We start from the raw sequence: 21,302 nt of genomic DNA, 5'->3' as shown, positions 1-21,302 counted from the left end.
GGATTAGAATGGATTGTTTAGGGGGTTGTGTCAATGCACTGGAACAAAAGAGACACTTATCGGCCGGATACAGTCAGGAGACAGCCTTTTTAAGTCAGGAGAGTGGGTCCTTTCGGATCCTGAGCGCTGGGCCCGGCGGGTTCGGAAGGGCGTGGTGGGGTGGGGCCAGGGCACAGCAGAACAGATTCATCCCGCCCTCTGCTTTTCTTTCACTAATTACTTTTTTCCTTGCCAGATATAGCTCCTGAGCTTTCTAATCTAAGAAGTGCCCTCCTATGACCAGGCCAGGTGAGCCGTGAAAGTTCAAAGCACTCATCCGCCGAAGTGTTGTCCAGATGCTTCCTGAGTGCCTAGTGAGGCAGGAACTGTGCTGAGCCTCAGGGCAGAACAGACCGCTGGCCCCGGGGCAGCTCAGAGCCCGGTCAGGAAGACAGACACAGAAGAGAAAAACGCCAAACCTGGTTCCTGCCACTATAGAACATCCTGGCGAGAACCGCCACCTACCAGTCTCCAGGGAGAGCAGTGATCCCTATTCAGGGCTGGCCCACCCCAGGCCCTCAAAGGGAGGCTGGAGAGGGCATCTGGAGTTGACAAGAGATCAGAGGCAAGACGCTCTGTCATCGCTGTTACAAAGGTAACAGTTCCCAAGCCCTACTCAACCGAGTCCAAACTCCTGCTATTGGCATTCTAGGCTCTCTCTAAAATAGGTCTGCCTGCTCTGGTGCCATATCCTGCCCCATGGTCCACCTCCAAGGGAAGCCACTGCCACCTCTTTTTAACTCTTGCCTCCTCTAAAGCCTTCCCCAGTTATAATATACGTCACAAATGCGGGATGCCAAATACTCTTTCGTCTCACTGACAGCCAGATCTTGAATCCTTCCCCAGCCATAATCACGTCTTTTACCTTTCTTGTAACCTCCACAGTAGTTCCAAGTTCTTAAGAAATAAGTGCCGGCCAGCTGAAAAACTGTTAAGTTTTCCAGTTGACCAGAAGGCGATGATTAAAAGATGAAATTAGAAGACAAAGACTAGCTATTAAACTATGACTTTGTTTCCAACTTCTAACACGTGCTTGAATCTTTAATACACATCTTAAAGTCAAAGCCAAAACACAGTCCCAGGTGGCCCGAATCCAATAGCTAAGAACAGAGAAGATGGTGGTGACGTTGGAAAGGGTGCGGATAAGCAGAAAGAATGGGGAACGGGTCCCCCAGCGGAGAGAGAGTCGTGAGAACTATAATGCACGGGAAGAATAAACAGAGAAGATAAAGGGGTTCGTGGGAGATGCACCCACCTATTCTGTCCTCTTATCCTCACCTGCCTGGCTCGATTCCACAGGTGAATGAAATCTGGTCTTTCTCTAAGCAAAGCACTTAGAGGCAGAGAGGATGTTCCCCCAGCCAGTTCTGATCGCCACTCAACGCCACCCAAAGGTGAAGAGTACCTCCCAGGCCATGGAGAGTTCACTGGTTGGTTTTGCCCTGTTTCCTTATTTTGAGATGGTTTATTCTAACAGCAAACTAAGGCTGAATTGGTATGTTCTATGTCAGGGTCATAAAGGGCAGTGCGTTGAGCAGAGTTTACTCACCGACTGTGCTTAAGAACTATGAATTGGTAACCAATATTTAAAAATCAGAAGACTTCCGATTAAAAGTGTAGGTCTTGACTTCTCCTGAAACACTGGAAAATATGGTAACAATCAGCCTGGGATGCTACATGGTCACGAATGGCTAGAGTGAAGTAGCAGCTGCCCCTGTAGATGGCACACAGTCCCCAGTGTGTCCCAGGCTCACCCAGATGGGCAGCTCTCAGGTCCTTGCTCCAAGGTCACTTCAGCGGAACCAGACCCTCACAAGCGGTCTGAACAGAGGAAAAACTACACGTTTTTACAACTAGATAAGGACCGCTAGCAAAAAGCAAGCAAGGCAACCCCAGCCCCAATGGCCTAAATTGGTTATCCAGACCCAGGCAAGTCCCGATGTGGGGTCACTTGCCCCTTGGAACCAGTGACCTCAGGGGTCGCCTCCTCAGCAACCCCAGCTGGACGTGTAAGTCTCCTGCCTGGATCCAAGGCTGGTCCTCCTTCGGCCTTCCTTTCTCAGTCCCAAGTCTTGACCCCCACGAGTTCCCATTTCGGCCCAAACTGTCTTGTTCCAACCACCACGATGTAAAAATTAAGAGCTGGCGAAGTGCCCGCATTGAGGAGAAGGCAGGAGCTTTCACGCTGGGTGAGATCGTGCTGGCCTTTGTGGTCTGGCTTTTTCCGTCCACTTAACTCACGTCTTCCAGTTTCTCTGTGATCATCCGCAACGAAACCCCATCGGTTTCGCTATTTTTACAATATGAAAGGCAGTTAGTTCTAGGTACGGACTCCGATTCAGAATAAAATGCCTTGTAGGAAATACATGTTTAATTAAAAAAAAAAAAAAAAGATGAAAGTAGAGATAGAAACCAGCTTCCTTTTGGAAAAGAAATTCACCCTAAAACTCTACCTCTTCCACTTTACTTCCTGGCGTGAGGCCCATCAGTTAAGCGCCTGAACTCTGGAGTCAGCTGCCGGAGCCGGGATTGAGTTCCAACCTCTCAGAGCCTCAGTGTCCTCTCTGTCAGCTGAAGATACTGAAAACGCTGAGTGCACAGGTGTGCTGGGAGGACCCGGGGAGAAAGGAGGCACAGAAAAGTGCCTCGGACACTGGCCCGTGGTGGGGGCTCAACACTCGTGAGTCATTATTTTTGTCGTACGTGACCGTCCTCAGCTTAGACTGGTGGGGAGAAGAGGGAGGGAGTTGGGACATGCCCACTTCAGGGAATTCGCCCAGCGAAGGGATGAGAATGGAGAGTGGGCCCCATGGGCTCCCTGAGCATGAAGGTGGGGTGGCGGCGGTCTTGGGACCGAGGTCTCTCCAGAGCTTGGTCCCTTGGTGCTTGCTGGAAAAAGGAAAGGCTTCCTTCCTGGGCCACTGTGCTCTAATCTGAGGCAGCCCCGGGGGAGGGCACGGCAACCGGAGGCACACCTGCTGTGAGCCCTCGGAAACTTCCCGCATTCCCTCCCCAACGTGGAGGCTGCGAAGCTGGCTGTTCTGGCTCATGAAGCACTCTCGGAGCAAATGTGGACTTAGACGCCCCTGAGGCGACGGGTAAAGAGCGGTGTGGCAGGCAATCCAGCCAGTACCCAGCTGCCGCCACTGCCACCGCGACGCGGCAGCTTTCTGCGTGTGGCAGGGAGCGATGGCATTTCATGGCAGGGGGCCCCGAGGCAACAGACAGGACCCCCCATGAAGACGCGGAGGGCTGAGGAAGTGAAAGGCTTCGAGTCTCTCCGTTACGACGCTGGAACCCAGCATGTCGGGTTCTCGCTCATTTTAATTGGTGCCGCCATCGGCCTGGTGACACCCGGTACAATGCCTTGGCGAGGCCCTACGAGAGCCAGGGGAATGACTCCGGCGGAGCCAAATGCCCATGCTCCCTGGGAGGCAGTGAAAAGCTAATTGCTGTGTGGTCTCCCGCTGCCATGCTGCCTCCACATCCCGGTTTGGCGGTGGCCACCTGCTGTGCCAGGAATGAGGTAAAAAATGATTTGGATCTTGGCCTAGGTTCAGGACCCCTGCTCGTGTGCCACGATATTCCAGAGAAGCAGCCCAGTCTCTGGCCATGACAATACCCCCTAGGACTGGCCGAGCACTTACCACGGGCATCACACACGTGATCTCACTGAATGCCCGCAACGGCCCTTCTGGGAGATGCTGTCACGATCCCACTGGACAGATGAAGCGGCTGAGGCTAGGAGAGGCCAACACCCCGGGCTCAGCCAGCACGGGAGGCCTATGGCTTGACCCCAGGACCCACAGCCTTAACCACTCCACCACCCAGAGTATCACAGGTGACAAGAGCTACGCGAGTCTCTGGGGCTTCACTCTTATGCAAGTATGCTGAGGACACTCAGTCACAGAAAGAACCGCGGACACCAATTTATGCAATGGAGCCCACCGCGGCGTTGATAGCCGTTGGATATACAGCAATATTGCTCTTTCTTTCCCGGCTTATCTTGGCTACATCTGTCTTAAGGTCGAGGGCTCTGGCCCACCTTGACTGAGCCTGGTGCCAAGTGGCTCTGGCTTCATGAACACTTTGGAAAGGGAGCCAGACTGACTGCCACATGTTGACCCCTGCAAGGGGACACTGCTAGATACCACGCTTGGTCCCAGGGAACTCTTAATGGCATACGAGGCATCAAAGTCAAGGAGAGAGAGGTCTTCCTCTGCTTTATTACTTTCGGCATTGTCACCTGTGCAGTGTGTCACCTGCAAACCATGAACCACCAACCCCAAAGTAGCCCATGAGACTGAGTGCCCGCCTCAAGGTCTCAGCCACCTCCCTTGCCCTTAACCCCTTTTGTCCCCAGAGAAGACATATGGTACAGGCCCACCTTAGGCAGCTATCAGGTTTAAAAGCAACAAGAAGGCAAAAGCTGAGCATGACCAGAATTCCCCCAGAAACTGTCTGGTGGCGGTCTGGGCTCCTGCCGGACGCCCAGCGCAGACCCTGGGCTCTCGCTAACCTGCACTGTCAAAGGCCAGCCCCGCTGACTGTGTTCAAGGTTATTCCTAATTTCCAGGCTTTAAATATCTCTGCTCATACCTGCCTCCTTTATCAAACCTGACATCTTCTGCCTGTGAGTCATTCATTAACATTTTGGCAGCCATTCTTATAGCCCGGAGATGTCTGAGTCTTGGATAAAATCCATTCTTGCCCATATGAGAAAAATATCCAAAACCTCCAGTTTCCTGCGGGGATAACGCCTCGCATAGGTCAGCCCTAGATAGCATCAAAGGTCAGTTCAAGACAGCTAGGTTTCTGGGTACCTGCATCTGAGCAATCGGCAGGAGAGTTACGAGCTGAATTGTGTCCCCTTACGATTCCTGTGTTGAAGCCCCAGGACCTCAGCATGTGGCTGTATTTGGAGATCTGACTGGTGTCCTTATAAGAGGAGATTAGGGCACAAGCGCACAGACTGAGGGATAAACATATGTAGAAACACGAGAAGGTGGCCGTCTGCCAGGCAAGGAGAGAAGCCTCAGAAGAAACCAAACCTGCTGACACCTTGATCTTGGACTTACCCGTCTCTAGAACTGTGAGAAAATACATTTCTGTTTAAAGCCCCCCAAGTCTGTGGTTATTTTGTCACAGCAGCCCAAGCAGACTAAGACAAGAACTCTGTAGATACAGAGACAGAGAGAGGCACCGGGGACAGCTGCTGGGTCAAGGTGAGGCCAAGGCTCGATTGAGGCTCGCGCCCTTACAAAGTGTGCTTAGTTCTCAGTGCTTCATGCCCAGGGAGCTGCCGACTCTGCTGACAACCTCTGTCTTCATCTTGCCAACTCCTCACTACCTCAAGGCTATCGGCCAGCCACAGACTAAGGCAATGAAGCCAGCCTCTAGGACCATCAGCTCTGTGGGGAGAAATGAGACTCGGATCCCTGGTTAGGAGAGGACCCTCCTAGGACCCTCAGACATGAGCTGTGAGGACCCAGAAACCCAATGAGCTTTATTTTGACCATGACTTGCTGAGTGTATCATCGAGCTAAGTGATACAAAGGTAAATGGAACTCGGGGCCTAGCTGGTGATCAGATGGTTAAATAAGTAATTACCACACAGTAAGCTACTTGTAATAATGGAAGCCTAATGAAGATACCAAAGCAGAAAAGGGCAGTAATTAGCACCGTCAGGAAGAGATGGTTCTTGAAGGCTTCAAAGAGATGAGATTATCAGCAGGATTTTCAAGACAGTACTGAAGCTCATGAGCTGGGAAAGGCATTCCAGACTGAGTTACCAGCAAGGTGGAGAAGTTTAAGAACGAACCAGGGAATTCACAGGACTAGAAGCATTGTGACATTGTGGGATCAGGCAGGAAATGGGACCGATCAGGTAAGAAGGCACTAGAACGTGCGAGGCCCCGCATTCGGCCTAAGGAGCTTGGCTTTCATCCTGTAGGGGCCCAGAACGTCCTGGGGAGCTTCAAGTTGGGGAAATTACCAGGTCAGATCTGTGTTTTAGATGGAGTGCTCAGACAATAGGGAAGGGGAACGTTGGGTAGAAGGTCAAAGCCGAAATCTGAGCATAAAATAACAAACGCCCATACTAGGAGAGAGCAGGCCTCTTTCCTTATAGACGCCATGTTTTCCCAGCCAGGCTTGGTGCTTTACACCCACTCATTCTCAGAGGTTTTAGCAAACGTCCCAGTAAGAGGGCGAGAGAGGAAACTGAGGCACTAACATGCTGTGCGAAAAGCACGCTTTCCCTGGACTCTGTCAGTTTTATATTTTCTTTTTCTTAAGAAACAAACCAAAATAAGCTGCCAGCTTTGCCAAGAGAAGGACAGTCCTACTAGCGGCCTATCCAAGGTTAGTTTGACTGTCTTTTCGGTCTATATCCTGTTCAACAAGCCCCGTCGTCGGTTGAAAACCTGATCTTGACACAAAACTAGGCTTTTCTTCCCACTTTGATCCCGCAGGAGAGCTGGACACCCTGCCATCAGCTCTGATACTTTGGAGGGACTTAAAAGTGGCACATGACAATGAGTGGGATGCTGATTTAGAATCTTGAGCCCCCTTCCAGAATGACCCAGGCCCTTAGCACGTCGAGCACAAAGGAGAATGGAATGCCGTCCATTCTCCTTTTGGCCACGGACAGACCCCACCCCGCCTCATCCTAGGGAGTATGCTGCTTGGAAGCTGAGACTGTTTCCCATTCATTCCATCCTTTTCCCAAAGCATCTTACACAGTGGCGTGAGAGGGAAGGTCAGAGAAGCATTGCTGCTTACTAGCTGTGTGACCGTGGACAAGTCCCTTAACCTCTCTGAGGCTGTTTCTTCCTCTGTTAAAATACGTACGATAACGGTAACTCTATCTTGAGGTTATATGATGAGATAACACATGTAAGGGGCTAAGGGCCAGTGAGCACATTTGTTAAGGGCCTGTGAAGAAAAAAGGAGGAAGAGGAGGGGGAGTAGCAGGAGGAGAGGATAAAAGGAAGGAGGAGGGGAAAGAATTTTGCAGCCAGACAGTCCTGGGTTCGGATTTCTGCCCTACCACTTGCTGGCTGTGTGACCCCAGGCAAGTTACTTAACTTCTCTGACTCACTGTCTCCTCTGTAAAGCGGGGATAATACCAGCTAACTTTCCAAAAAAAGAAAAAAAAAAAAAATCTTAGTTAAGATACTGGATAAGAAACAGCCTAACACTAAGCTTGGGTATTTGAGACGTACGCCTGAAATCAGAGTCACTGCTTTCTGAGCCCTGCAAAGCTCTTAGGGAAAAATCTGATTTACATTCTAACCCTCCTGGACCACCCAGCTCTGCCACCCTACGTGTGACATGCCAAAGCAAGGGGAGGCCAGCTTATGGGAGCCAGGCCTCCCACTGCCCTCCCATGCACACAACACCGCTCTCTTCGCCACCTCCGAGGGGAAGGCTACTGAGCCCCCTGCAACCCAAACGCATCCTCTGGACAACAGAGGTGGGAGGGCCAGGCTCGTTTTCCCCAGACCCAAGTGTCTTCCACTTGTGACCTGGAAGACAGTGATGCCCCTCTGTCCTGGCTCAGGAGCATGGCTGGCGGGTGGGTCACCTATTTGCTAAGGAGTCCCTCAAGGGCTAATCCCTGCCGTCTTAAGACCCTCCCTAAAAAGGCAAGTTATTTTAAGCCTCTCCTGGACCCAAGGCCTGAGCAAATGAAGCAAATGGCTTTGGGACAAGAACCAGGAAGGTTTTTAAGGCCTATCGTTCTGCCAGAAACACATTTAAACTTTAAAAAATTTAAAGCTCACAACCTCTCTTGGGTTCACTTTGTGCTAGGCTACGGTTTAGAGGAAGACAAAGCAAAACCCCAAAGCCTCAAATCAATGGATCACAACAAATGCTTGCCCCCTTCCACTCTGTCCTGGGCAATGCGGGGCCAGAGGCCCAGCAGGGAGAAGCAGTCAACTCTGCTTTCCTGCCAACGGTTGCAGATTAGGACAGACGGAGGCCGGTATTGAAATCTGTTTCTATTTTTAGCAAGGAATGGGGCAGGGAAGCTAGCCAAGAAGCAGGTGTGCCTGAGGTCCCTACCAAGTGTCCATAAGCAAAGCCAGGGTGCCTCAGGTGCAAGGGAGACAAGGCGCTGAAGCATCCCTAAGTTGGGGATAGAGAATTAGGCCCCCGGAATCCTCCTGGTAGTTTCTGTGTCAGCTCTTAGGGGTCAAATGCAAGGTCAGGCATTCAGGTTCACGCTTCCACTATCAAACCACCAAGCCCACAGCTCACCACCTGAAGTTGCCCCCCGCCCCCCACCACCAGCCCACCCTACCATCTTACTTCTGCTAGGCAGTTCCTCTTGGCCCAGGCCGTTGGAGGGAGCCAGTGGGGCACTCCCACCCTCGTCCAAGGTCAGGATGAGGGGAACGTCGTCATCTAAACTCATGGCCATGTTCTCCTCTCCTGCAGCCCTCAGGATGCGATGTCCAGGGCTATAAATAGTCTCTGCTTTGAGCTCCCTTTCAAAGCCACTGGCCCAGAGGTGCTTCTCAGAAACTCCTCCATTTGAGGCATCTTCTAGGGTTTGGGGGACAAAAAAAGAAGGACAATTATTAAAATACAACCACTACTGGTGACAATGATCTGGGAGTAGAAAGAGGCGATGGTTGCTTAATCTTACAAATACATTAAAATCCCCTGAGTTGTACCCTTTAAAACGGTGGATTATATGGTGTGAGTTATATCTCAAAAAAAAAAAAAGAGAGAGAGAGAGAGGGAGGGAGAGAGAGAGAGAGTGAGAGAGAGAGAGAAAATTGCTGTCTAATAGCATTAAAAATTTAAAAATGAGGGAAAAAAACACTGCAAGAACCAAACTGAAAAGTTATGGTAATTATGCCTGGAGATTGAGATTTTGACTAATGTTCCACCTCCACCCCTTTTTGCCCTTGTTTGTGTCTTTATCCTAAAGATTTTAAAGACTTAAAAAAAAACACAACCAATGAAATAATAGTTGTTAATACTTGATGAGGACTTACTATGTACCAAGAACTCTTCTAGCAATTTTTAAGTAAAGCTGATTGAAACTTCATAATGGATAGGTAGGAGTATATCTTCCATTACAGAGGGGGAGTCTTTAGGCTCTGAGAGGTTAAGTAACTTGCCCAAGAAGACACAGCTAGAAAGCCAAACTTTGAACTTCTCAGTCTGGCTCCAGCCCCATGCCCTTAGCCACTATACTACAATTCTGCCAAGTCCGAGCCCTGGTATTCAGGCGGCACCTAGCTCCAGTAACCTCTAAAGAGTTAGTGTGCCAGGTCACCTACACTTGCCTATAGCATTCTAGATTTGGCTGTTTGAGGAGGCAGGGGAAGGGGACTGGAGTATTTTATTAAAAGACGTCCAGAGTCACACAGCAAAAGCACTCATTCTGAGCTCCCAATTTCAAACACTCAGAAGCAGCCTATTTATACACATTCCCATTTCCGCTGGGGAGGACCAAAAGAAAAGCAAAGACTCAGCAGATCTGACAACAGACCTTTGAACTTGAAAACAACAGCAGATTCCTTCTTCAAGCCGTGGCTCTGGGCTCAATCAACTTTGCCTCCAGAATAACCCACCGATTGGCAACCCCACCATTTACCTTTCACAAATCATCAGAATAACCCTAAGCAGGTCCCTGTGTGCCAGTATCTTAAACAAGGCAGCAAAAGTGAGCCCCGTTCTGCCTGCTGCTAAGCCTGTATCTCTCTGCCCAGCAAACTTCCGGTGAGATTTTGTTTTTCTCCAGATCTGGGGATTTCTTTTGCTTTCAAATCTCAGTAGTAGGGAGATAGAAGAGGAAATCCCAAATGAGACACTACCATTTGGCTGTCTTAAGAATTATATGTTTTATTTTTTTTTCTTCTTTTTGGTTTAACTTTTAGCACAGACATTTTCATACTCAAAAGTGGAGACTATGTCAATGAATTTGCACCTACCATTCAGCTTTGACAATTATCAACATTTTGTCATTCTCTCCTATATCGATCTCGAAGGTGGGAGGATCTATTCACCCTTTCGATTCATCGAGGTTTCTTAATTTTATCGTTATCATTATCATGGCTAGTGGGTTTTAACTGTTTTATATATATATGACTGTTTGCTTGCATGCATTGTCTTAGCTCTTTGGCTCTCAACTGGGGTTATTGTGCCATTACCACCTCCTTCCCCAGGGGACACTAGCACGGTATGGAGACATTTTTGATTATCACAGCTAGGGGGTGGGAGGCTAGGAAGTAGAGGCCAGGGATGCTGCTAAACATCCTACAACACACAGGCGAGACTCACTGCACCAAAGAAATAAGTAGCTCTAAATGTCAACAGTGCCGCTGTTGAGAAAGCCCCACTTCACAGATGAGGACACTGAGGCTTAGAGTGGTTAACTTAACCTGCCTCTTCTAAGTAAAAAGCAGAGAAGTAGTAGAGCCAGATGTCGACCCAGGCAGTTTGAATTTAGGGACCTCCCCTTCTCTTGCCCCTGCTTAACCATTATCCCATACCTCCTCCCAGAACCAGTCCTGCAATCTGAATTTACTCAAACCCATCATTTGTCAGAGGGAAAAGTGAGGCCCAGGGTGGGGAAGGGACCCGCCCAAGGTCACACAATGCGGGACTACTGAGTCCTAGCTCAGTGCTCCTTCCGCGGACTTCGCTTCTCCCTCTAGAGAGGACTCAGAAGGGATGGGTCACCCCTGAGGACAAGTCCCTGGAGAGGGCCGGCAGCCATCACGCTACGCTGTCCGCTCGGGCAGCCTGACCAGGCAGTAGTCTCTTTCGGGGTCGCCCGAGGGCGCCAGGGCAACGAGCAGGTGGGAAAGGAAGGGAAAGAAGGGGAGTGCGGGCTCCAGCTCCACGTGCTCCCAGCCTGGTCTGGGCCCCGCGTGGGGGTCGCACCGGGAAGCGGGGGACGAAGAGAGAAGGTGCAAAGCCCCGGCTGGAGGGAGAGATGAGAGCGATGACCTCCCCACAGACCCTTTGGCCTCGCCCTGCCCGCCTCTCAGACTCGGGTACCCAGCTGCAACCCCTTACTTCGCGCCCTCTGGCCCCTGACCCCTGCCCTCTCCGTCAGGCCATCCCTCGCTCCCCCCAGATTCTTACACGCGCCGCCCCAGCAACCCGGACCGCGCGCCGGGCTCAGCACCGTGCAGCCCAGACTGCGGGCGCCTCCGTCAAAGCCCCAAGCCCGGAGCTGTTGCAGCCGCTGCCGCCGCCGCCACTTCAGCCACTGCCACCAAGGCAGCTGCGCCAGCTCTAGCATCCGCCGCCGACCGTCCCCGCAACCCCGCCGGCCCCGCCCCGTTGCCCTTTCGTTGCGGCCTGTTGGCTACTTAAGCTGCCATGGTGATTTCTGATTGGCCAAGCCTCACGTCCTTCTTCAGTTCTCGCCCGCTGCCTATGCAGGACTTTCTGCCCGCCTTCCAAAGAAGCTCCGCCCCCTTGTCCTCCCATTCTGCCTTACTCGTTCAGCCCAACCCAGAGGGAGTGCAGAGTCTCTCAATTGGTAGAGGGTCAGAGAGACCGTGCCTCTGATTGATCAGACCTCAGGAGGTGGGACGAACTGAGCGGAACAAGTTATTGAATGGTTAAAAGGGAAATCAGTCAGATGCCGAGTCCCGCCTTCTGACTTTGGCGGGTAACCTAGCAACTCAGATACCACGGAGGTAACTGTGAGAAGAGAAAACCCGAGCCCTACGAGCAGGTGAGTGACCAGGTGGGGAAAGACTGGGAATGAGGGGGGAGATGTGGAATGGGGTCCAGCTCACTATCCTTTGGGTCCATAAGGAATAAGGAACCCCCACCGTGATCCCGTCCCCGCCTCAGGACCCCGCTCTCCAGCCCCTGCCTCAGTCTGGACCACCCCTGCGACCGCCTGCAGGGACCACTGGACATCGGTGTACTCTGCCCCTTCGCTTTTCATCTTCATGGCCCCGCTTTCTCATCCCTGAAACGTGGGGTCAAGTGGAGTCACATCAGAGTTAACAAATTATGAGTCAAACACAGGTGCTGCGAAGGAGAGGATAGTTTATAAGTCCCCTTCCGTTCCACCCAATGGCCATATATATTCCAAGGTGAGTAAGCAACGAAAGGTATCTTATCCGAGTAAATGTTTGAATTAGGTCATTGCGATTATGCCAATATTTGCCTTTTGTGCTAACTTTAAAACTTAACTCCTATCCTTGTCCTTAAAACGTGATTTCGTTTGCAAACTTAAGACACGGAGTTCGCTGTGAGGATTAAATGAAGTAAGGAAATGAAGAGATTGGCATAGAGCCGAGGAACATAGTAAGTGTTCGGTACATAGTAGTGACTTTTTTTTCCTAAAACACATCCATCCTCTACTCTTCCTGCTTAAAATAACTCCAACAGTTATCTCCATACCCTAAATATTCACATATTCAACGAGTATTTGTTGAGTAGTGCCTATTACTGGGTACTGGAGTGGAGCAATTAATAAAAGAAACTTTATTCCTCCCCTCATGAACTCTGTCTAATGTGAGAGATAGATGTTAATCAAATACTGATATACAGGTAAATATAAAATTATACCTGCAGAGATTCACTTCCAGAATGATGGAGTGAGGAGGTCAACAAATTCTCTTCTCGAAAAGCAATGAGGGAAGCTGCGATGGCTGAATTTTTAACCTTATTCCCTGGGACACTTTCTTATTCCCTGGTCCCCCTGTAAGGCAAGTGGAAGTGAGATTCATAACCAGGATAACCAGGCCAGGACAGGACAAAAGGCCAGTGAGTGAAAATGGTGGGAAAGTCAAGAGCGAAGAAGGGGTGTGTTCTGAGGTCACCCTTTATGCCTTGTCTGAAGATAAAAGGTTTTTAGCTGAAGGCAAGAATCTAGCCCACCATTCCTTTTCCCAAACTTCCCCCTCTGCTCAGAAAGCCTCAAACAGCCTTTTGATTGAAAAGAGTGATAACAAGCTGCAGAGTCATAGTCATCTCCTGCCTCCAGGCTGGACAGGCTGCTCAGGGCTCCGGCTGGAGCGATCTCAGAAACACATTCCAGGTCTACAGGGCCAGATGAAAATGCTGGAGTTTTAGCTTGGTGTTTCCGCTCAGTTTGCAGTGAAAAATTGAATTAAAGGGGTGAGTTTTCCCTGCCTTCTCAATTGTTAGGTTCCCCCACGCACTTCCCTTTTTTCCTAGGAGAGAATTGCTTAGGGCAATGAGGCCGGATTACCACCTGATTCATGCTTGAACATATTATAATACTTCCCTTTGAAGAGGGCTTTTAACTCTTGAAAAGGCTTTCCCATCTATCAAATCATCCCTCCTCCATCCAGCTCCCTTTGATGTGGCTAGGACAGGTGTTGCATCCCCAGGTGCCAGAGAGATAAGGGACTTGCCCACACTTATTCCCAGAGCCCCTGGCAGGGGCCAGTCTACACACCCAGGTCTCTTAACACCACCTCGTGACTCTGATCTTGATTCTGTAATTGATGGTGGCTTTTGATGGCACAGTTCTCAGCTGGTCAGATAGAGCTGGGCCAGACTTGGACAAGAATTTCTTTGAACCCGGATGGAGCACTGGACTTGGGATGGGGAGGCCAGGAATTTTATAGCAGAGCAAGGTCATTGTGGTCTAGACCAGTGGTTCTCAACCAGGGGAAACCTCCCCCTACCCCGAAGGGACATTTGGCAACACCTGGAGACATTTCGTCTCCAACTGGTCAGAAACTAGTAGTGGGAGAAAGATGCTACTGGAATCAAGTAGGTGAAGGCCAGGGATGCTGCTAAACTTCCTACAGTGCATGGGACGGCCCCCACCACAAAGAATTACTTGACCCGAAATATCTGTAGTGTGGAGGTTGAGAAACCCTTTTCCCTTCAGGCCCTGGTTAGTGGAAGAGAAAGCAAAAGTTATTAAAAATCAAGATCATTTGAAATACAGAGCATCAGGGAAAGTATCTCTTCGACCTTAGCTCTCAAATTGGTCTCTACGACCAATCTGAGGCCTTGAACTTGTGTGAAAAGCCAGCGTTTTGCACTTTATAAGGTTATAATTTAAATAAATAAATAAATGTATGCGTGTAGATAGATAGATGATAGATAGAGGAAGGAGGGAAGGAAGGAAGGGAAGGAAGGGAGGGAGGGAGGGAGGGAGAGAGAGAGAGAAAAGAAAGGAAGAAAGGAAGGGAGGGAGGGAGGGAGAGAGAGAGAGAAAGAGAGAGAGAGAGAAAGAGAGAGAGAAAGAAAGAGAGAGAGAGAAAGAAAGAAAGAAAGGAAGGAAGGAAGGAAGGAAGGAAGGAAGGAAGGAAGGAAGGAAGGAAGGAAGGAGAGAGAGAGAGAGAAAGAGAAAGAGAGAAAGAAAGAAAGAAAGAAAGAAAGAAAGAAAGAAAGAAAGAAAGAAAGAAAGAAAGAAAGAAAGAAAGAAAGAAAGAAAGAAAGAAAGAAAGAAAGAAAGAAAGAAAGAAAGAAAGAAAGAAAGAAAGAAAGAAAGAAAGAAAGCAAACGAACAGGAAGTTTATTTGAGAAGAATTCTAAATTCATTAACTAGGAAATTCTTCTTTCTGTCTGAAACAACTAAAATGATACTATCCACAGTTGGATATAACCAGAAATAAACCCTTCTAAAGCTATACTGTAACCAAAAGAGGAATTAAAAAGCATGATAAATTAATGTGTAAGGAGGAGGAAACCAGAGAATGGTGAGTGGTTTAATGGATCTCTGTTCTGCTCCCTCGCTAACAGAAAAACATGAATAACATAGAAACTAGAAAAATTAAAAGGAGTAAAAAGTGATCCCAGGTTGGCTCTTTATAAACTCTTCTCATAAAAACAGAGATACTATTTTGAGGGAAAGTATGTCTTCTATTTTAAGACATATTCGATTGTTAATATGAACTTATATCATTTTTGAAGTCATAATGAAAGTAATAAAGCTAAACATTATTGAGCCGAGACTTCATTTTATACACACAGCGATTCCATCAAGCGCAGGTCCCGTTACTCTCCCTATTTTGCTGATGAGGAAGCCAAAGCTCAGAGAGATAGATCGACTTGCCTAAAGCCACACCGCAAGGAAATGGTGACACACTGGGCTTGAACTCCAAATGTGCCTAACATCGGAACCCACAAACTTAATCACTGTGCAACAGGCTCGAATGTTTTTCTGTATCAGAGATGAGGACCCAGAAGGTTGAGTGAATTTGTTCAGGGCTATAGCTGTGGCCAACGGCTGGCAAAGAGTTGTTCATTACGACCAGCAGCTTAAAGCTCTGTCCTTGGTAGCACATTCTCTCCCAAGCTCAGTCATTATTCAGTGTCCTCTGTCTCCAAAGCCCAGGACAACACTAGAGCTGTGGCCGCAAAGCCGTCGCCACAGATGAGAACCTGTTAATACCTCCAGCGTTCCCTGCTACAGCCCCAGCCTGGGAATCTGTTGCAAACTCAGTATAATCTACGTAATACAGGATTTTAAAAAGGACAAGAGAGGATTGGGGAATCATTCAAAAGTAGAGAGAGCAAAAACAAAACCAAAACAAAAAAACACACGCAACTAAACTCTGGGAAGGAAAAAACAAATTAGACTTAAATCTTTTATTTTAAATTCGCGTCCTGAGTCAGGGGATAGGAAAACACCCATAGGCCAAACTTTGGCCCATAGTTTTCGCTATTGAGATATTACAATATTCTCTGGTTCTAACTCAGCACATAACCTATTTTGTGAAATGACATTATCCTATTGTGCCAGCACCTCCCCGTGAGAAAAGCGGGCCTATTGGTAATTCTGGGTTCGCCATCTCCAGATTGAGCTACTATGCAACAGTTGCTTGAGCCAGCAGTCTTCATCATGAATATGCCCCTTTGCAGCCTCTCTCTTCCCGCTCTAGACTTGGAAGGCTCAGATAAAGCGTACCGCAGCCTGAAGAAAGCTGGACGTGTGGTTTGTAGGCCAGCGAAATCTTCCTGAGGCTAAAAGGAAAATTCCTGCTGCTTCAAAGGCACTTCCCCTTATTAACTCAGCAAGTAGGTGGTGGGATTGGAACTAAGCAACCAAGACTCCCTTACCCATTAGAGACGTCTTTGAGTTCTAAGCAGAAAAAGGGGGCAGGGGAAGGATGAAGCAGAGAGTGTTGTTAGGTGTGGGGGAGAAGCGTGGGGGTGGGTGGGAATCGTACCTCTCGGAAACCTGACAGAACTGTCAAAATACATGAGATAAGCTATGCAAATTGTGAAATCCACAACATGGCTTTACTCAATCTGTAATCATACAGAAATTGCAAATTTTTCACTAGGATAGAAAATAGGAACAATGACCATGAGCTCCATCTCTCGTGAAGACTTCTCTCTGCCATCTCCACCCCCAACCATATTTCTTACCCCCAGACCATTCTTTCGTAGCTTGCTCACATCTAAGTGGAAAGTAGTCTTTTTTTTTTTTTTTCTTTTTTAAAGTCATGGGGCATACCGGGAATGTAGCTAGGAAGGCACAAAGTCTCAATCAGAGCTAAGAACCAATCAGATAATATGTACTTGTCTAGGAATACGTGTGCTGTGAATTTTCAGGAGAAGGCTGGGACCGTTTAGTTGGATGTATTTAGTTGGTTCAGTGGTATCTGGTTTGGGAAGAGATGTACACACAGCACTAAAGTTATTTACATTGATTCCCATGGTGAGAAGCCTGTGCTGAAGACCCTTCTTGGGTCTCTCTTAATTCCAGTTACATCAATGAGAAGGTCTCAGCTTGTTGTTAATAAGTTTTTTGTATATTCACCTTCTATCCTGCAACTTTGCTATAGTTGTTTAATTCCAGGAGCATTTTTGTTGATTCTTCGGGATTCTCCACGTTAACAATCATGTCACTTGCAAACAGGATAGTTTTATTTCTTCTTTCTCAATTAGTATGCATTTTACTCCCTTTTCTTGTCTTATTACATTAGCTAGGATTTCTAGTATGATATTGAACAGGAGTGGTGAGAGGGGACATCCTTGCCTTGTCCCTGATCTTGGGGAGGAAACCTCTCGTTTCTCACAATTAAGTACAATGTTAACTCTAGCGATCATGTCGATAAATCTAGTACCCATCTGACACCATAAATAGTGATTACAATATTATCGACTATATTCCCTACGCTCGTAGATGTTCTTTTTCAAGTTTACGAAGTTCCACTCTGTTCTTAGTTTGATGAGAGGTGTTTTGTTTTGTTTTGCTTTGTTATCATAAACAGGTATTGGATTCTGTCAAATGCTTTTTCTGCATTTATTGATATGATCATATGATCTTTCTCTTGTCAATGTGATGGATTACATTAATTGGTCCTTGAATGGTGACTCAGCCTTGTGGACCAGGGATAAATCCCACTTGATCACGGTATATAATTCTTTTTATACATTGTCAGATTCAATTTGTGAATATTTTGTGAATAATATGTTCGTGAGATCTATTGGTCTGTAGTTTTCTTTTCTTATAATGTCTTTATCTATTTTGGTATTAGAGTTAATGCTAATTCCATAGAATCAGGAAGTGTTTTTCTGCTCCTGTTTTGTGGAAGAGATTGTAGAGAACTAGTATAATTTTCCCCTTAAATATTTGGCAGAATTCACCAGTGGAAGCATCTAGGCATGGTGCTTTCTGTTTTAGAAGGTTATTAATTATCGATTCAATTTCTGTAATAGAAATGGACTCATTTGTGTTATCTGTTTCTCCTTGTGTGAGTTTTGGTAGATTGTGTCCTTCAAGAGATTGGTTCATTTCATCTAGGTTGTCAAATTTGTTCATAATATTCCTTTACTGTCATCTTAACGTCCAAGGGAGCGGTAGTGACGGCCTCTCTTTTCCTCCTGATATTAGTAATTTGTCTTTTCTCTCCTTTTGTAGTATGCCTTTAACATACCACAAAAGGGGTAACTTGCTCATCTTGCTTTTTTAACAACGGAGATCTGGATTTAGACCCATTTTTCCTGGGTAATTGTATCTAGTTAGAATGAAATAATATCAGGATGTAGATACCGTTATCTTCTACTTAAGGAAAAAGACGCAGATTTTCCAGTTACGGTGGAGATATAAAGTTTCTTTTTTAATGAAAAATACTTAAAATGAAAGCATACTTAAAAAAAAATAAGTCGATTACAGTACAACTTGGTGTATAGATCTGGCAGAAATCACAGAGGCGGCATGCGAATGAGAGATTTGGGCAACTCCGAGCTAGAACTGTCACAAAGGCCTCTTTCCTGACCTACCCATTCTACTGCAAACGGTGTGGTGTCACGCTGCCCTACGATCCCCGTGTCACGATCAGGCGTGGAAGTGTGGCTTGGTAATTAGTTGATAATAAATCCAAAGTACGTGACTAATTGACTCAAAACCGTAAAAGTCAAGGAGAAATGATTCAAAGTTTACCCTAAAATAATTTAGTCACTCTCACTCACTTGCATTCTGATAAGCGTCCTTAAGGAGAAAAAGACAGGGTGACAGCTCTCTTGGTGCAAACTGTGCCTAATCCTGGGTGTACCCATGGGACCATGACACCACTAGGAGCGCCATGTGGCAGTAGAAAGAAAAATGGACAAGTCGCGCGCGCGCGTGTGTGTACATATATTTTTACACAGATAAAACAACACATATGAACATTCATACGTGTCGTCGTTAAGTAGATCGAATGCCTTAAGAACCAAATCTTAAACATATCTGTTCTCCGCGTCACTACATGACAGAACTCTCGGAAACTGGACCAGCAAAGAATTATTCTATGTCCACCATAGAAGTCAATCTTAAAATGAGCAGACTGGACAGAATGGTGGTTATGGGGTCCAGGCTCCTGAGCCGAAATCCCAGCTCTGACACTTAACAAGCTGTCAACGAACAGAAACATCCCACCTCTGTCTGCCTCCTTTTCTGTGAGGAAAAGCGGAGTTAATTCGTATAAAATTAGAGCAATGTCTGGCACACAGTAAGTTCTCAAGAGTTAGCTAACATGAAACTGGCAGTCCTTAAAATGAGATTCCCCCCGCCCGCCCACACACACAGTCCGGTTTTTATTACACTCTGACTTCTTCACGGGCCAGTGGTGGATTTGTGCAGTAGTTTTGTAGGTGTTGGGTTTTCTTCCCCTTTTTTCTCCCCAGGGGGGAAAAATATAACTTACTTCAAACCTTTTTTTTTTTTTTTTTACATGTTCTGAGAGTAAAAGTAATAAAATATCCAACCAGCCCATTTGAATGAAGACGAGGTATAATTTGCATGATAAAGATATATTTCCATGTATGAAATTCATCGGCAGAATTAATGACAAATAAAGGGGATGATCCAATTAAAGTTCCCCATCCATTAGCAATCTGGCTTCGCTCTCAGGGCAGGAATTTTCAAAGGGAGAGGCTTACGTTGGAAATGATTTCAATATTAAGGTTGGTGGCATTAAAAAGGACATGAAATGATCATATTAGAATTCAAGGAAAAGAGATCCTCTGGTGATTTTTGTCATCGAAGTCAGATGCGTTCCGCCCCCCTTCTTTCTAGTTCCACTGGCTTTTTTCCCTTGTTCACCCAAATGAGCTGTCAAGTGCTGATGGGCGTCATCATAATCAAAGAAAACAAGTTTGCCCTTTAAAGCAAAAGAGGTAATTTGGCTGAAAGCAAATTGGAAACATTTCATATAACGTTGCATTTGCAGCCACCATCTCTGAAGAATTTGGGCATTTTGATTTATGCCTGAGAGCTTTGGGGGACAATGGGGAGAAGTGCGTTTCATTCAGCACGTTGGTCGCATTCATTCCCTGTGGCCACGGGGCAAAGATCCTTCATCCACAGAGAGGATGTCCCTAAACCACTATTTTCAGGAAACGCCTTGAAAGAACTCGTGAGATCGAATGGAGAGCAGGAAGTGGGTGTGAATGAAAGATGCAAGATAATGTCCTTCACTCAGTCCTCAGCTCCGAGAGGCTTCTGATTTTCGATCCATGTTGTCCGGACAAAGAATCAAGCATCCTTCACATCTGATCTGGCTGCGTTTCTTCCTGGTCCTGAGGTCACTTCAGGTGTTTCGTTGATCCCCTCCCCTTCTCTCTGTTTACTCTCTGGTTTGGTAAAATAAAGATACCTTTTGTGGCTTCAGATGTCACGTCTTTCTCCCTTGCATTTATCTCTCTATCCCCAAGGTCTCCTTGGACTGTCCCGCCTCTGTCCCCCAATCTTGCGATGCCAGTTGCCTAGAATATTTTGTCAGCTAGGGCTTTTTGATCGCAAGCAACAGAAACTGACCCTGGCTAAACAAAATGATGATGGAAAAGCTGGGGAACTAGGCCCCAGAAAGGACAGCAGCCGAGGAGGTTCTGGGGATCTTGGCAACAGGGTTCGGGAACCCACCCCTGGCGTGAATCAGCTCCCACCGTTTCCCGTCCATGTGTTACCCTTCAGAATTCCCAGGAGGGAGAAAACAGGGCTCTTCGGTTGGCAGTCCCACCAAGATTGCACACGGTAGATGAGTTCCTCAAGAGAAAAACTGTGGTGCCGTCACCTGGCAGAGGAAAGGGATCATGGGAAGGCCAAAACATCCTTGTCCACTGTGCTCCCCTTACGACAGCTAGAGCTCAATGAGTTTAAAACTGAGCTCTTCATCTTCCCCTCCAAACTTCCTCTCCCAATTTCCCTAGTGTCTTCGGGTCCCCACCATTCTCCCGCAGTCACCCAAATTCAAAACCGACTTTCACTCACCAAGTCCTACTGATTCTTTTTTCTTTCTATTTCGTTGGCTTGCACTGTGTCTGTAGCCACTTCTAACTGTAAAGGTGTCTGAGAAAGTGAGTACTAAGTTATTTCCAGCCTCTACAGTATAGGCAAGCAAAAGGGAAGGAGATTGGGAAGGGGATGGTGCCTGCCACAAAGGGTCGTAGCCTAATGAGAACCTATAATGAGAATTCGACTCAGCCTGGAAGCCCAGGAAAGGCTTCACTGAAGAAGTGGCGCTTGAACTGAGATACGCGTATAAGGAATCAATTTGACAAGGAGAGAGAACAACATTTCAGGAAAGAGAAACAGCAGGTGCAAAGGCCCTGAGGTGGAAAGTTTATAATATCTCAACCTATCTATCTGCCGCCAGTCCTTTCTCTATAAATCATCCACACACCAGATCTTTCTCAATAATATGATTTAATCCTGTTAAAACTTTTCCTGAAATCCAAATGGATCCCAGTTTCCCACGAGGTAAAGTCCCCACTCTGACGTTGAAGGCTGGTTATCATCTCAACTTATTCTGTGACTACAGTTTTAGCCACTTCTTCCTACAATTGTCGAACCT

At 47.3% G+C, this 21,302-nt stretch overlaps 2 protein-coding genes across 7 annotated transcripts in view; one reads left to right on the top strand and one right to left on the bottom strand.

Moving 5' to 3' along the window:
* TPCN1 (two pore segment channel 1) overlaps positions 1–11,334 on the bottom strand; it is a 69,572-nt gene extending 58,238 nt beyond the window's left edge. For 3 of the 5 annotated variants that reach the window (XM_023528235.1, XM_023528236.1, XM_023528239.1), the window contains exons 1-2: positions 11,152–11,334; positions 8,356–8,589 (exon numbers count right to left, since the gene is read on the bottom strand). In XM_023528235.1, coding sequence (XP_023384003.1) covers positions 8,356–8,589; positions 11,152–11,311 — 394 coding nt within the window. In that variant the 5' untranslated portion in view covers positions 11,312–11,334. Of the gene's footprint in view, positions 1–8,355; positions 8,593–11,151 lie in introns of all 5 variants that reach the window. The other 2 variants (XM_023528238.1, XM_023528237.1) reach the window with 2 other exon arrangements.
* A 194-nt stretch (positions 11,335–11,528) lies between these two features.
* The window catches only part of IQCD (IQ motif containing D), a 19,299-nt gene continuing 9,525 nt past the window's right edge, over positions 11,529–21,302 (top strand). The window contains exon 1 of one of the 2 annotated variants that reach the window (XM_023528234.1): positions 11,529–11,752. The gene's annotated coding sequence lies outside the window, so the exon portion shown is untranslated. Of the gene's footprint in view, positions 11,753–17,301; positions 17,381–21,302 lie in introns of those variants that run through there. The other variant, XM_011355824.2, reaches the window with a different exon arrangement.

Source organism: Pteropus vampyrus, unplaced genomic scaffold (assembly GCF_000151845.1).
Source record: "Pteropus vampyrus isolate Shadow unplaced genomic scaffold, Pvam_2.0 Scaffold23, whole genome shotgun sequence".
Taxonomy (NCBI): domain Eukaryota; kingdom Metazoa; phylum Chordata; class Mammalia; order Chiroptera; family Pteropodidae; genus Pteropus; species Pteropus vampyrus.
This window is presented reverse-complemented; position numbering and strand designations above follow the sequence as displayed.